At 40.4% G+C, this 16,606-nt stretch overlaps 2 protein-coding genes across 6 annotated transcripts in view; one reads left to right on the forward strand and one right to left on the reverse strand.

The window, feature by feature from the left end:
- The window catches only part of LOC148360299 (uncharacterized), a 120,969-nt gene that overhangs the window by 8,963 nt on the left and 95,400 nt on the right, over window positions 1-16,606 (forward strand). For 3 of the 4 annotated variants that reach the window (XR_015851306.1, XR_015851305.1, XR_015851304.1), the window contains exon 2: window positions 12,112-12,240. The gene's annotated coding sequence lies outside the window, so the exon portion shown is untranslated. Of the gene's footprint in view, window positions 1-12,111; window positions 12,241-12,314; window positions 15,130-16,606 lie in introns of those variants that run through there. The other variant, XR_015851307.1, reaches the window with a different exon arrangement.
- The window catches only part of LOC148360300 (A disintegrin and metalloproteinase with thrombospondin motifs 2-like), a 145,704-nt gene continuing 130,963 nt past the window's right edge, over window positions 1,866-16,606 (reverse strand). For both annotated transcript variants that reach the window (XM_088343878.1, XM_088343877.1), the window contains 11 exons: window positions 14,016-14,188; window positions 12,272-12,405; window positions 12,074-12,197; window positions 10,574-10,654; window positions 10,337-10,500; window positions 10,110-10,266; window positions 9,899-10,034; window positions 9,298-9,505; window positions 9,099-9,228; window positions 8,364-8,450; window positions 1,866-5,410 (listed from right to left, as the gene is read on the reverse strand). In XM_088343878.1, coding sequence (XP_088200004.1) covers window positions 3,399-5,410; window positions 8,364-8,450; window positions 9,099-9,228; window positions 9,298-9,505; window positions 9,899-10,034; window positions 10,110-10,266; window positions 10,337-10,500; window positions 10,574-10,654; window positions 12,074-12,197; window positions 12,272-12,405; window positions 14,016-14,188 — 3,406 coding nt within the window. In that variant the 3' untranslated portion in view covers window positions 1,866-3,398. The remainder of the gene's footprint in view (window positions 5,411-8,363; window positions 8,451-9,098; window positions 9,229-9,297; window positions 9,506-9,898; window positions 10,035-10,109; window positions 10,267-10,336; window positions 10,501-10,573; window positions 10,655-12,073; window positions 12,198-12,271; window positions 12,406-14,015; window positions 14,189-16,606) is intronic.

Consider the following 16,606-nt stretch of genomic DNA (forward strand, 5'->3'; position numbering starts at 1 on the left):
GCGTGTGTGCAGCACAGTTCTAAGGTCTTGGGAACCTCCTGTGTGGGTTCAAATCCAGCTACCGGACTTACTGTGCGGAGTTTGTATGTTCTCCCCGTGCTTGCGTGGGTTTCCTCCGGGCACTCCGGTTTCCTCCCACATTCCAAAGACATGCATTTCAGGTGGATTGGCCGGTCCAAATTGTCCCTAGGTGTGACTGAGCAAGCGAGTTGTCTGTCCCTGTGTGCCCTGCGATTGGCTGGCAACCAGTTCAGGGTGTCCCCTGCCCGCTGCCCGATGATTGCTGGGATGGGCTCCAGCGCCCCCGCGTCCCTACTTAGGATAAGCGGTGCAGCTAATGAAATGAGATGAAAAGAATAAAAAAAAAAAAAAAAGCATTTTGAAAGGGGCGTCGCTACTTCGCGGATTTTTGCTTTTCGCGGGTGGTTTTGGTCCCCATTAACCGCGATAACCGAGGGATTACTGTACACTATTCCGGTTTGTAAACAGCGGACGCAAAGCAACATGAAGAAGTGGGGACTCCTTCATGTGTGGACAAAGATCTGACCAAACCCATTTATGTCATCTAGTGGTGATTTATCATACTGTAATCATTCCCAGAGGTTTAATACTTACTGATCAGCAGCGCCAAAGCCTTAACAATAGTTTTCTTTTTAAACATAAAAATCTATTTTTACATTCTGGCAGTCAGGGATAATGCTTCTAAAAACACATTTATATTTTATGGCACTCAATGAGTTAAAAATAAGGAAGTAATTGAAGCATCAAAGTCCTCTAAGGCAGTGATTTTCAACCACTTTGCCGCGACTCACTAGTGTGCTGTGATAGATTGTCAGGTGTGCCGTGAGAAATTATTTAATGTCACTTTTTAAAATGTACAATTTTATAAAACATTTAGAAATCATTTTCTGCAAATATGATGTCATTGTCAAGTGTCTGTGCTGTAAAAACTGGGGGGGGGGGGGGGGTTATACATTATATTGTAATAAAACATACTGTTCAGTGTCATTTTCTAACTTTTTTTTTTTGGTTAGTGGTGTGCCGCAAAATGTTTCCAATGTAAAAAAGATGCCACGGCTCAAAAAAGGTTGAAAACACTGCTCTAAGGGCCTGACTATCCTCGCAAGAGATTTAAAATCAGATTCAATTTTCCATTTTTTAGAAGTTATTCAAAAATGACAAAGACATCAACATAGTTATGTGTAAAAAAGGCTGTGAGTAGAAAATTAAAAGTTAGGAAAGGTTAGGCTACTGATTAACACAGCCACACTTTAGTTTATATTCTATTCTCAATATTTCAAAGTAAAAAGGTTGTACAAGTTAGGTAAATGGAAAGAGTAAAACGTCCCTGGATGTAAATTGTACTTAGATTCTACAGTTTTTACTTCAGTGTAGAATGATTGTAACGAAATAATCAATTCCAACCATTTTGCTGCATGCAGAGTATAGTTTTTAACCCATGCGATTACCAATTTCTAGAACTGAGAAGGCATTTAAATGCATTAAAAGTGTAATTTGTAGTATTTTTTTTTGCACCTTATTGAAGTCAATAATGGAATTCAGGACAATTTATTATTTTACCACTAGATGGTGCTAAAAGTCCATGCTGTGTTCCTCTAGGTCTCTGTTTATATTTTGCCAATTCAGTATAAGAAACCCGTTATATTGCTAAGCAGCTTAAGAAAGTAGGGATGAATGTTCCACCGCAAAGCTATTCAATTATCTATTATATAACCGCTGCCATGACAATTATGCAAAAGGGTGACTCGTTATAGATCGATGTTCCCAAGTGACGTAATTACCATTTAAGGGTGGAGAGAGAAACATCAAGAAAGGGGAGACTTATAAAAATACTCAACACGGGGTTGTTGCAAAATACCACAGGCACTTTAATAAATATTTAACATAACAGTATTTTTTATATGTACATATATTGTACAGAAAGATCTGCAGGTGCTCCAGCTAAAGCTTCCAGTTTGAATATATGAATAATTTATTTTAAAAGCATTCATCCACAGCTCAAAGATTCTATGTAAACATTCAAAGAATAAAAATGTTATATTATCTCTATTTTTATATACATCGAATGACTTAAGAACAACAAGTTCAGCACCGCTCGTCACAAATACTGACTGAGAAAAATGTAAATCCAAACGAATTTGACCCCTCACGACTGAGAAGCGACAAAAAAAAAAAAACATTTACCTTAAAACAATAGATTGAGATGAGTGTTCAGATCTGTTCATGTAACACATGGAAAAAAATACAATGTATATTTGTAAACAAGCAATTATAAACTCTGTTTTCCATGACTCTAGAAGCTTTTTCAAGCAATAACTTCAATTATATGTGAGTAAGAAGCACCATGGGTTATAGAATAGCAGTTGTCTTTCATTTTCTGAAAAAGCTACAAGAGAGAGAGAACGCAAAATGACAAAAGTAAACTGTTATTTCTAGTTTACTTGCTCTACAGGTAAAAAATTGTTATTAAGTGGTAGATGGTAGATTGGTGTGCCAGCTGGCTGCCAAAATTGTCGTTAGCATTTCCAGGCTGTTTTGTGCTGCGGGGCCTGACATTGTATTAAAAAATTGAGCATTTGCTGGCTGTGGTCTAAGGGCATTTGGTGAAGCAGGTCCATGATACACGCATTTCAAATAGTCCAAATACAGTGAACCCGCACTAAAACGCAGTTCACAGTTCACGCGATCAGGAACAGAACGCTAACATCTTGCGTCTCTACTTAATGGATTGTATTCTGAATTTTGATTGTCTAACAGTCTCTCCTCTTACCTACTTGTGCGTCAATAACCTTGCGGTTAACTATTCATGTACGTAAAACAGCTGGCCTAATGTACGTTATATTCGCGCAATTTTATTTTTCTCTAAAACCCATAATATCAACAAATCCTCATGCACTCACAAAATTATCTAATTGTATAACAATTGCCCGAAAACAAAAGATTACTACTAAACAGATTCCGCCTATGACGATTCTTTTTGGAATATAACCCCGTAATAAATGAAAAAAAAATCCTCACAAATTCTGTTCTTTCATTTGGTGGATGAGGTCAAAATGTCTTTGGTATTTCAAAAATGAGGGGATCACTGTGTATAATAAATACATTGCACATTTGACTTTCTAGTTTCTCCTTGAGTGCTAGTAAAAATAGTACCAAAATGAAATTATTGTCTTTAACAAGATTGATTTGAAGGAGAAACATGGTTGCTTTCATAAAGTGCTAGTTGAATGAGAAGTATATTTTAGGTGCATTTTTTAACTGAGTTTTTCCCTCTTTCCAATAATTATCACAAAAAACAATTTGGACAATTTGTGGTTTGAAGCACCGCCAAGACAGTAACTCAAGTGTGTAAGGCCGCCTGTCTCTATAAGAGAGCTCTAGTGTTCTAGATGGCCTCTTTTCATCCTGAAGAGAAGGTTTCGCTTCTCCTCCAGAAGCTCCTGAATGCGTTTATTCCTGGTCTTTTCCCTGAAGTTAACGCGACGCTTCGGTATTAGGTTGTTCTGAGATATATCATTGTCTGTACTGGTGTTGTAGAAAATGTCGACAAGGTTGTTCTCATTTTGTCCTTGCTGGGGTGGTAAAGTCGTGATCACAGGGATATACTTTGATTGATTAAACCAGGGAGATGAAGCTAGATCGGTCACATACTGGTTGTGGACTGTTGGTATAATCCTATTCAAGTTCTCGTCCAGCACGGTAGGTTCACCGTAGGACACCGTGGCGTCGTCACCGCTCAGAACGGCTCCACTGCTGATAACTACGTAGCCACCGCTGCTTATTGTGGCCTCGTTGGCATTGCCAGGAGTTGTGGTTACCAAGCGAGAGTTGTCATCATGTGAAAGTAAAGCTTCATCTGATGTTGAGTATTTTGCGACATTTTCTATGTTGACTGTGCGATCAAGTAGAGGCATGCTTGCGGTTGTACTATATATGCTAGTGGTTAAGGGAGAAACATTGTCTCCGGTTCGCTCTAGCCTTGGGAATTTGGTGGACCATGTGGGATTGTGAGTGGTCAATTCAGGTAGCGTTTGCTTCGTAATACTTTTTGGAACAACTTTCGGTTTTGTCTGGGACTCAGAATTTTCAGGAGTGCTTGTTTTATTTTGGGGAGTTGCCTTGTCCTTTTTCTCATGAAGATTGTCTCGTTGAAACGCCTGAGGTGTTGTATTTACAAAGTCTTTGGGCAGGGTGTGAGCTGGCAATTTCTTTGTTGGTGTGGCGAGGGTGGATTTACTTCTTTTGAGCGTCATTTGGGTTGGTTTAAGCTTTTTGAGAGTCGTTTGGGTCTTTTTGGTAGTTATTTTGGTAGGTTTGATTTTTTTTCTAGGAAGTGTTTTAGTAGGTTTGGTTTTTGTGAGAGTCGTTCTGGTAGGTTTTGTCTTTTTGAGAGTCGTTCTGGTAGGTGTGATCTTTTGGATAGTTATTTTGGTTGTTTTTGTCTTTGTAGAAGTCATTTTGGTAGGTTTGATCTTTTTGAGAGTGGTTTTCGGGGTGTTTGTAAATTTCTTTGTAGAAGCAATTTTAATGGGTGTATTCTCAGCTGTTGTGATATTTTTGCCTGTTATTTTTCCTTGAGTAGTGTGCTTGGAGATTGTGCTCGTAGTGTTATTTTTTTGGGGAGCAGCGTTAGGTCTAGTCTTTTTATTGGTTAGTGGGGTCTTTTTTGCTGTTGTCCTTGCCTTCAGTTTTGGACTGGCCACCTTCTTTGTATTCTTCTTCTCAATGGGCTTCTTTTTGGGTAAGAGCACTTTTGGGGCTTTTTTCTTTGGCTCCGTGTCCTTTTTAGGTTTGTGTACTAGGGGTGTTTTCATAGTGTTTGCCCTTATATGAATGCCTGTCGTTAATTCTGTGGGAGAGTCTGTGGAAGTTGTAAGTCTTGGGTTATTTGTAGCACTCTGTTGTTTTTGAGTGTGACTTGTGTCTAGTCTTGGGGTGGGCACGGGAAGTGGTTCTGTGGTATACTGGGGAAAGTCTGTAACAGCTGATGTGGTGAAGCTGAGTGGAATGCCAGATGTGGAAGCAGTTTTGGAGTAGATGGTGATCACTCCTTTGGTACTGAGTGAGTTCAAAGTGGAGGGATGACTCGTGAATGTAGGCTGATGAGTCACGTTCCAGGAGTTGGTAGTAGCATCTGGAGTGACAATGGCTACAGTCTCAGTGGGGTGGGTGGTGGAGCTGAAATGAGAAGGTAGGCTATTGGATGGATGATCTGTAATGGGGTATTTGTTGGAGGTTGTAGGGGCCAATGTGAGGTTGATTGCGGACACAGTGAGCGTGACATTGCCGCAGGTCTTGCAGCATAGACGCTGATAGTCGGGTAGGGAGCAGTAGCGGTTCAACGCCTTCATACGGCAGAACACCGAGCGATCTCCGTAACAACGGCGACCTGTGAAAGAATACAAAGAAATTTGACTGTAAGGTGTATAATGGTGTAAAGGTGTAATGGATTTTTTGGAAAATGTTAACGATAAACTTGAAATGCAAATCTGCATAAAGGAAGGAGGGGTGCAGTTCCACACTGTAAACAGAACAGCTGTAAAGCCGGGCCGTTAGCAGAGAATGCAGGAAGTAAGAAGAGAAATGCCCCGAAAAAGAAAGCTGATTAGATTAGTCCACAGGAATTTAAATGAAAAGGGTGCCAGTTGAGATGAAACACTGTCAGTTGTCCACATTATCATCTTCTTTTAAACTTCATATACAGTATTACCAGATTAAAGGTGTGTGCTTGCATTTCGAGTACTTTGGCTACATATCTACATTCCTAATGAGAGGATGCGCAGACTTTTCAAAACATTTTTATTGATACAACTTTGCTGTTTTGAGAATGACAGGAACTTAAACAATGAGAATGTACGCCAATCCGCATAATATATAGATATATTCTTTTTCTTAAGAAAATAATTAAACTGTATCGAAAGTTACAAGTTCACAGTCACTTTGGTAAAACACTTCAATACTTGGAAATCGACCAATCCGTTTATTGACCGAGCGACTCAAAAAATAAAAAGATAAACGATATCTGCTGTCCAAATGAAATCTGTGAGTTCCATGATGATGTAAAAACTGGAATGGCACGTTAAGTGTCATATGAAACATTTACAAAACATTAATACAATTTCCCTGATAAATCAAAGTGCATATAGACGCAGTGCACATAGTCCATCTGAATGTTTCTTCAACGTTAACCCAACGTTGGCCAGCCCCACGCAGCAGGCCAGTGAAGCCACAAAACAGTTACCCATAGTATAGAATATTATAGAAGATAACAGTCATGAACATTATAAATACAGTCAACATCAATGTTATATACAGTATCGCACTGCTAGATCTGGCTAGGTCTCTTATAGTCCCAACTCCAGCAGAAGGAAACCTTGGATAGCTGGCTACATAGTCACAACATAAATATGTGATCACAATACAATGAAGTGTAAAGTCTGAATTGATTTGTGTCTTCTTTCTTTTTTTTTTTTTTTTAAGGTGTAATATGTGTCTATACCCTAGGCCCTTTGTAAACCCTTCCCTGTGGTCGGACATCGGGTCCAACGTATCCTTGGTAGGTTTGACGGTCGGCGGGTGTGAGTTTAAGTTGGTTTGAAGCTGCCTCTATTCCAAGTGAAACTTTGAATGAGTAAAGCCATCCCTTTCACAGATAAATGCCGTTACATTCAATCCAAGATAAGGCATTGTTCACGTGGTTAGTGTTCATTCCAAAAAAGGAAAGAAAAAAAATGATACCCATGTTACCACTCGTGAAATCAAAAGTTTATGAGGTATTTCTGTCGTGGAGAAGACCAAATGCACGTACACACAGACACACACATACTCCCCTTTTTCGAGTATAATTACTCAATATTTTTTTTCCGTGCGGGAAAAACTTTCCCTCTGTTCTCGCGCATACTCTTGCAGTCCTTCACACAAAACATAGGAATGACAAAAGGTGATTAGAAACTTAAAGCAAACAAGTGAGGTGAAAATAAACTCTCGAGGCAACTAATTGACCAAGTCCTGCATAATTTAAGACGACTCCCCTCCCTCCCGACCCCAGACTATCTATCTTTATTAAAGACTCTTCTGCTTTCATGTAAAAATAATCATAAAATAAAACACATAACAGTCGGGATCTGATCGATCAATAGCAGTCCAAAGGTTTGAGGCAAATAAGCTACAGCTTATTCATGGTAAAACATTATTCTTATTATTGTTATTCATAGAGATTTAGATTTATAGGTATATATATTTATAGCAATACAAATATATGTATTTGTTTAAAGTCTTCAAGCACAAATACGCTGCATTTATTGAACTTTAATATAACAGTCAAAGAGAGGATGGCTGATGAGGTGAAATGGGAAGCAACCACGAGTGGTCAGACTACCCTGTGTTTTTTTTTTAAATCTCTCATTTATTGTCATTTTTTTTTGTAAATTAGCCTTTATTTCAAGGCTTCACCTCACAGTTCCCAAACTGATGTCTCTTCCTGTCCCTGTGCTGAGTTCCTGTTAATCTGAAAATGGAACATGGGATGAGACACCGTTCTCATCCCCAAATGGAACCAGGATGTGAGATGAGCACTTTAGCAAATATGTCAAGATCCATACACGATAAAGCTTTTGTGTGTATGTATATATATTATATATATATATACACACACGCACTTTTTAAAATGATTTTTTTAATTATATATAGATATAGATATTTATATACCATTTCTGTTTATGTTCACTTCAGTTTCTCCTCACAATGACAGTGCTCTATGAAAAGAAATGAGCACAAGTGTATCCCCCAAGTGGTAACCCATGACAACACGCAGATAGCTCGCGCAAAAAACATGGCTGCCAAACGCAGGTAGAGGCTCGCCCCCTCCCACACGTGCTCTCCGACACTCCCGGGACATAAATCTGTCGTTCTCCTCCCATATCTTTTTTTTTTTTTTTTGTAGATCTTTTGAGTTTTCGACTGGCCAGCGGTTACAACAACAATGCTCCACACAGGAGATAGATAGCAAGAGAGACAGAGCAAGAAAGAACCAGCTTGCACACACAGGAGCCCGAGAACCTCCCCCCAGTCGGAGCCGTCTCGGACAGGTGGCGACAGTGGGAGAGAAACGCCAGGAGCCCCCTTTCCTCCCCCTCAAAAAGAGTAGCGAAAAGCTTTGCCGCTCGCTCTTGGATGCGGGCACAGGCACAGGATGTTAAGGGGGAGGGGCGCTCAGGGGGCCTGCTGGCGGCGACCCTGCTGGGACAGGAGGACAGAGACGGGCAAGGCCCAGCACAAAAGGGACATGCGGCCGCCGCTGCCGCCGTGGAGGCCGGGCTGGGAGCTATAGAGCGAGGTTTTACGTGAGGAGCTTTTGTGGTAGTTGGAGCTGGGGCGGGACAGCCACTGGATCAGGATGTTGCCGTTCTTGTTTAGGTCCGACGGGCCCTCTGCCATAGAAAGGAGGACAAGGTTTAGCGAGCGGATCCAGGTGTGATATTTTCATTTACAGTACACCCACCTGTTAAGGCGTTTTCACGCTCTGTTGCGGACTAAAATGTTTTTTAAGCCTCTCGTTTTGGCATTTGCCCCATTATTCAACAGAAAAAATAAATGATGTCACAAGCTTAACGTACAAATGTACAAAATTAAATATTTGCGATATTTGTGTGTATGACCGAGCAGGTTACATGTCTCACATGTTGTCTGTCAGCATCGTCTAAGATGCTGGTCTGCTATTACTTTGTGTCACGACATCATAAGATGCTGATAGCTCAGCGCCCTCCCTCAATGCCATTCGCTTTGTTAAGAATCTTGTGTGTTTTGTAAAGACTTTAGAAGTTAGTGCGGTACTGTATTTAGCTATGGCTCCCAAAACATGTAGTGACGCTAAGGGGAAAGGCAAAAACATGATAACCATGGAATCAAAGCTTGAGCTAGTAAACACGAGGGAGGATTTTAGAACAAGGAGACAATTAAAGTAACTAAGTCTTCAGGGCATGACAATCCTAGATCTATAGAAAAGTAGAAGTTTTAATTATATATAATCCGCCCGTCAAGGGGTCTGCTGTATAACCAGTTGACTGCCTTCTACTTACCAAGACATGGATTCATCCGGCACATTCTTATGGTGTCGGGCTTACTGTCCAGACACAGGCCAATGGTGTTGTCCCTGGTGTTGCACACAGCCTGCCTCTGCTGAGTCCCATTACCGCAGGTCACTGAGCACTGAGGACACAAGATGGGAATTAGGATATGGAATACTGTACATTTCTTAGTGATGTTTGCGTTCTGTACCTGGGACCACGGCCCCACCCTCCACTGGGTCGGACAGGCGTGCCGGTTGCAAGACCTGCGGGTCTCCGGACGGTCGTCGTTGCAATATTTATTATGGATCGCTCTGGTGGTGTTGTCGTCCGACGGTTGGACGCAGCTGACCAAGCGGACTTGCAACCCAGTCTTACCGCACGGCTTGCTGCAGTTCTGCCATTCACCTGTTACCCAGCTGGGGAGATGGATACCAAATTCTAGGTCGTGCAGAGCAATAGTTTATTTTTTAAGAAATTTGTAAAATGCTGATGTGATGTGGTTATCACTGTGGCCACTAGATTGCAGCACTGTATTGTATCTGGGATTGTGTCATTTGTAAAAAGATTTTGGCGGATAGGAAATATTGAATCCTTCTTGTCAAGTTTACTAAAGGCGACAACTAACTTTTTCTACACTTGAAAAGGAGTGAAAATGATTTGATTTAGGCCAAGAGTTAACTCATCCATTATTTGGTTAAATGTGACACAGGCTCCCCCCCTGATGTGTTGTTTTTGAGGGAAAATTGGCTCAAATTTATACAGGTTGTGATAGTTTTATGTGGCGTGGTGTTATGCATTGTAATGCATACATGGGCGGAGGGCAGGGCTTCAGGTTGCAGTCCTCAATGTCCCCTCTAGGTTTCATGTTGGACTTGTTACAGAAGCTCTTGTGGACCATCTTGCTGTCTACTTTTCGTCTGCAGCCGTATCGCAGGTATCGTTTGCCTAAAGAACATCCCTCAAAATTACCATCGGGTAGAAAGTAGCAGTACTATGAAGGTTCAACCGTGCTTATTGTACCTCCGCCGCATGGCTTGGAACAGTAGGACCATCTCTTAGGGGCCCACTCGTAGGCACTGTCCTCCACCAGATGGTTGTTTTGGATAGCAGAATCACTGGCCATGTTCATCATGTACTTGTAGGAAAAATTCACATTTTCATCGCCGTTTAATCTCACCTGGAAAGAGTAGATACTTATTTTCACATTTACACAATAAAAATGCGTGAAGGTTGTGGATCATGAATACCGTGATGAGAATTCCATGTCTGAGAGGGCCCGTCGTCTGAATGGTCTCTTTGTTATTGTCGTTTTCGTATTCCCACTCGATCCCCTTTTCAATGATTGACCTCGATTGAGGGAATTCATCTTCCCCGTTTATAAATAACAGTCCTGAAGCCACATTTTTCACAGCTGCCAGACAAAAAGAGGAATTACACTCGTCAACTTAAAAAGTCACGCTCGCAGATCAACGTGTGGTCCATACCAAAAGTGTGCAAAGTAGATTTCAGCTCTTGAATCAGCAAGTGTCGTGCACCTCTGGGAATTTCCAGAACTTTGAGGGTACCTGAAAAGATTTTCCGTCGGCTCATTAAATCTCTTTTGAAAGTAATGTTTCAGTTCAAATTTACATTCATCAACTCCCACACTCAAGACTATTTAACATTAAAAACAGTCTGTATCCACCAGAGGGCGACCTCTACCTGATACTGATTCAATTTCGACAGTATTTCTCAACATTTTTTTGAGCCAAAGCTCTTTGGTCCCTCTCGAGGCACACCCTTAAAAATATATGAAAAATGTTTTCATGTGTTATTTTTCTAGATCTGAAATTATGAAATTGCCCTAATTAAAACTATATCTCTAAGGATTATTCGTTTTGGTTAATAATTCTGCAGCCATTTTTAATTTACTATATTTTAAACTAGATCTTAAATTTGAACTATGTTTTTATCTTGTTTTTTTAGAAACATAACAATATAATACAAGCAAAAATCAACTTCCAGTGGAACACATTCACACTTTTTTCTTGCTACACTCGAACTTTAGTTTTTTTAAGTGACATAACGTAAACGAAATGAGAAAAAAATATGATAAATATTTCTACCTAATTTGATTTATTACTTTTTTTGCAATCATAAACAGCTTCATCAAACCAAAAAGTTATTAAATATACTTCCCTGCACTACTTCATGAGCAGATAATCAATGTTTGAAGAAAGAAAATCATACTCTCTTGCCACCTACTGATGGAGATGAATGTTACAGTATAGACCGGTAGTCGGGAACCTATGGCTCTTTTCATGAGAAGATACGGTTCGCAGATAAATTATTATTTGTGCAACTTTTTCAATATATTGATCAATGCAGAGCTGATTGTCACACATGCGAAGCTTAGAGAATACAAATGCTGGAGGGTTCGGTCCAGTACAAATATGACACACTTTTAACTACAGTTTACAGTCCAAAAACACAGATTTAGCTGTAAATCACTAAATATATACACTCTTTCTCCTTTGCCCAGCGCAGTCTGCACTGAAGGGAAATATGTTGGTATCCTTGTTTGCATTATTATGTGACAATTATACAAACAAACTTTACTTGCAACCAACATTTACAACAAAAATGACAGTCATAATGAGCCTCAACACTCTTACAGTATGTAACTGCAGGAGAGGACAAATTGTGACAGATGCCCTAGGATAATTATGATTTCATAGATTTTACACAGTGATATAAAATGCACTTAAGAATTGGCTTTTGTCTGGAGACTGGGTTTGGCTGTTTTGTTTAGTTTTGTCCTAAAATAAAAGGTGTAGTTCTCTTCAAAAAGCAAAACAAAATATTTTCGCTTTTATGGCTTCTTGGGTCAAAAAGGCTCCCGACCATGTTGAAGTTACTCTGTTGATTACTGGATGAACTAAGACAAACCAGAACAAAAAAATCACGACGATTAAGCTCGGCTCGGCTGGACTCAAAGCCTCTACCTTGCTTCTTGACAATGCGGGTGATTGTGTCCTTGAAGGTTTTGCACGTAGAGCTGTCCCCGCCGCAGACACCGCACTTGTCGTCCTGCTTGGAGGAGCCCACCACACCATCGCAGCCCACTTTCTGCACGAGAGCGACACCGACCGGTTGAGGACCCCTCAAAACCGTGAGCACACAAAGTCCTGTTCCTTTCTCACCTCGCACTCGCCACGCACACACACGCTATGCGGGTCCTTGTAGGAGCAACGCGTGCCGTCCAAGACCATCCGCTGCATGAAGACCACATCCCGAGTCTCCTTGGACATGCAGTACAGGTGGCAGCGTTTCTTTGCTGTCGGGAGGGAAGATGTCGAACGCGTTACACTTTACAAGCAAATTGAGCTTTACACCAGCCGCTGTTGCGTTTTATTGATGTTTGTGAGTGACTCATACAAAACATTGGTGCCGCCAAGGACGACACCTGGCAGTACATCTTATGAGAGATCAGCAAGACTCCATTGTTGTGTTTGCTACACATAATAGAGAAACCTTTGGCGAGAAGAGTGAGACTGCAGTATGTGGAGGAAATTCAATGATGTCACATTGGGTATGGTTATGCAGACAATAATCTGATTAGAATGATAATAGGGCCAGTATTCCGATGATGTAAAGCCATGTAAACGCACTCAATATTTTGGTTATGCTCTCAGTTTGACTGAGAGTATTCTTTTAATTTTCCGTTTACTCGTGCTTGTATACGCATCTGAGTGTAGTTTCCCTCATCCGGGATATTTTTATGCTGCAAAGCACTGTGGGACTTGGAGTACAGAGACCATTTAAACACGAAAACTCTGGTTTGATCGCTATAAAAGCCCTATGTGTATTGGTTGGCTGCGACTGGCTGCCAACCAGTTCAGGGTGTCCCCTGGCCACTACCCGAAGATAGTTGGGATGGGCTCCAGCAACTACTGAGGATAAGCTGGGCACATAATGAATGAATGGATGTTTATTTTCTTCACTCACAGTGAAAATGCCGATGTCACAATTGCATCTTTCCATATATAGTATAAGTCTATGCTTTTGGCCGGCCACGTACGAGCATAACTTGTAACACCAGACGCACCAATTTAGTGAGTGACATGAATGAAATTATATATTATATGCCTCAACAACTTCAGATTTGCGTAGCGATTCTGCTTGTGCTTTGCCCCTTCCGATTGGATTCTTCGCAAACGGGATGTATACGGGGTTATTCGTTTGTCTCTAGGCATGCAAACGTTTCATCAACATTTATCAGGATATTCAATATTCCATTTCCAATCAGATTATTGCCTCTATGTAAACATAGTCAATATCTGTCCCAAAGCTGTGATTGCGTAAAACCAAAATGTAGTTACGAATATTTTTATTTTCTTAAGAGATTATGAGCATTGCATTTACTTAGCTTAAAATATCATCAAAACAAAACGAGAGCAGTAGTTAGCTAAAAAAAAGTGTGGTCGGGAGTGCTTCCTCTTGGGCACATGCCAACTATTATAATAATATTCCTCCGACCGAACACGTTGTAGTTAATATGGACCTATTTGTCATGCATGCACTGTAAGTGAGGCTTTGCTGTCTCTCTGCAGCAAGTGATAGTAGCCCCATGGAAGCAGAAACAGGTGCAGGAGAAAGGGGGCAGCCAAGGTCGAATGACATCAGGGAATGTAGTGAAGAGAGAGAGCGAGGAAACTGTTTTTAAAGAGCTTTCAGAAGACGCGGCCTGTTTTTATGAGAGGGCGTAGTCATACCTCAGAGCTTTACTCAATCATGGCCAGATGTGGATGACCAAAATCGGAACGTAACATTTATATGACCACCTAACCGCCGCATAGAATAATTATGTGTTAAGTCCTCCTATTTGAGGATTATTTTTTTTAACAGTGCCCCTCTTTTTGATCTCCATTTTGTGTAAATATTCACCGTCAGGGTGTTCGTATGGCAGCCACTGCTTGTTGCTGGGTTGTTCCAAACGAGGATCCCAAGCGTGGCATTGCTCCTCTCGCGTGTCGCTGTAGATGTCCTCGCACTCGTTGGTGTTGCACATCTGGAACTGGTAGCTCGCCCCCACGCAGGCCCGGCCTCCGTTGGCTGGTCTGGGGGAATAGGTGACACGATCTCAGGATTTTCGGGAATAGAAAAAAGTAGGCATGCGCCGAATTTTCTGCACAAAAAATGTGCGTTAAATCACTGAAAGTGCATTTACGGTTACCGCCAAAACAAAAAAGAAACGACGAGGTTGAGATGATGTCGCCTCAAAAAGAAGCAAGGGGCAGAAGCTGGCTTTTACTCAGAGCAGGGAAGTTTGTTCATGACAGGGCTGTTTATTGTTTTTTAAGAAGGAGATGGAGGACATTGTCAGAACGGAAGCACGGCCAAGCTTTTACTAACAAGATATTTTCTCTGAAATCCATCCCTTTGCTCCTACGTTTTCTACGTTCGGCTAACATTAGCCATTTGCCGGACTTTTGCTAATGTATATTGTGCGGTACCTGAAGTCCGTTAGTCCCTGGAGTTAATCAACCAGTAGGCTATGTGCAAGTATTTTTCTTTTTTGTTTTTGAGTATTTTCTTGTTACGATTCACTCTCTTGTCCAATAAAAGCTCAAATGTTACTAAAATATGTGCTTTAAAAGAGGAGAGCGGGATTATGTGGTGTAAAACCTAAGAGCCATTAATATTTAACATAACCAGCCACTTTAATCAAAGTACTTAAGCCTAATGAGTTTTCCTTTGTTATTTGCATTTTAAATGAATGCATTGTTTTTATGGTATTTTGTCCAAGCATTACACATTTGGTTTTGGGCCAACATTTTCTGGGACGAACCATTCATTTCCTAATCGATAAATCGGTCGATTATTTTTTTAATCAATCAAGCAATTTTTAATTTCCTTTTATTCGAATATTGCAGTTTTGGACGGATAGAAAAATTGTGGACAAATTATTTGTCAGTGAACTTGACAATCAACATAAATACATAAAAATATAGGCTATACACCTGCAAAGTTCATATCATATTTGGTTCTTATACAAATCAAAAAAGAAAGAGCAATATATTTCATTTTATGTGGTGCAATTTTTTTTTCTCCACCAAAAATATGTCCAAAATGTGTCAAGAAATTTTGGAAGATGGTTAACATTTTCAATATGAATTAAACATGTCATTATTATTATTATTATTCATTTTATTTACCTATTTTCTGTTTTTTTCTCTCTGTATTTCTGCAGCACTGTCTGTTCCCTTGCCATGGTAAACTTTGTTTCATGATGAAACAGACAAACACTACAAAGTTGAAACTTTCATTCCAATTTTTTTGTAATGATGCAATGTTCAGTGTTTAGGATTTTTAAAAATGTGAAATAACTTTTATATACCGTATTTTCCGCACTATAAGGCGCACCTAAAAGTCTTGTTTTTTTTCAAAAGCTGACCATGCGCCTTATAACACAGTGCGCCTTATATATGGCTCAATATTAAATTCGCAAGGTCTCGCAACTACGAGAAACAGCCGCCGACTCCATTTTTCGCGCTGTGCATACTGGGAAATATTAAACGATTGGTAGTTGCCGGGGCTCGTGTTGTATTTGTTTACTAAGTGGCAAAATGGCTACCCCATTAAACTGCTTAATTCATATTCAACAAATACAGTATTTGTCTGAATCCAGGGTTATGACTGGTGAAGATGTAAAGCACAATTTACCTTAAACAAACGCAGAATTATTCAGAATGTCACGTTTGAGAGAGAGAGAGAGCGAGAGAGAGAGAGAGAGAGAGCGAGATTCTCTTTCATACGTGCATTTGTATAAGAAAATGGCTCCTGTTAAGAGACACGCGTACAACGCCGAGTTTAAACTCAAAGCGATCAGTCACGCAGCACAACACGGCAATAGAGCGGCAGCGAGAGAGTTAAACTTAAATGAATCGATGGTACGGAAGTGGAGAAAGGATGAAGATAAGCTCCGCCAAGTAAGGAAAACTCAACAAAGTTTCCGTGGCAATAAAGCAAGATGGCCAGAGTTAGAGGAGACACTTGAACAGTGGGTTGTTCAACAAAGAGCGGCAAGCAGAAGTGTCAGTACGATAACTATACGTATGAAGGCAACAGCGCTGGCACAAAAACACCGGACGTGTTGGATGGCCCATTCACTGAGATATGGTCAATTCGAACACAGCAGAAGAAGAATTCGAGGGATTCGTCGATGAGGAGCTTATAGAGTGATCTTTGTTTTTCTTTTGTGTGTTTACGTTTTACATTTTACAGTTATTATGTTATTGCTTTGCACTCGTTGCACATTACGAGTGTCACTTTATTGCGATTGCACTAACGTTTCATTTAAAATAACAGTATCAGACGTTTTTTTCTTTGCGTGTTGACTAAATGGACAAAAAATAAAATGATATGTCGATGTTGTTCAAAGATGTGTCACGAAAATGCTTTACCTCAGAGAAAATAATAAAACGGCTGTTTATTTATTTTGGGAGTGAATGGAGTTGTGGAAAGCTTGTTTGTTA

This window comes from Urocampus carinirostris, chromosome 9, assembly GCF_059441175.1.
Source record: "Urocampus carinirostris isolate Australia breed hairy pipefish chromosome 9, RoL_Ucar_1.0, whole genome shotgun sequence".
In the NCBI taxonomy this organism is placed as follows: Eukaryota; Metazoa; Chordata; class Actinopteri; order Syngnathiformes; family Syngnathidae; genus Urocampus; species Urocampus carinirostris.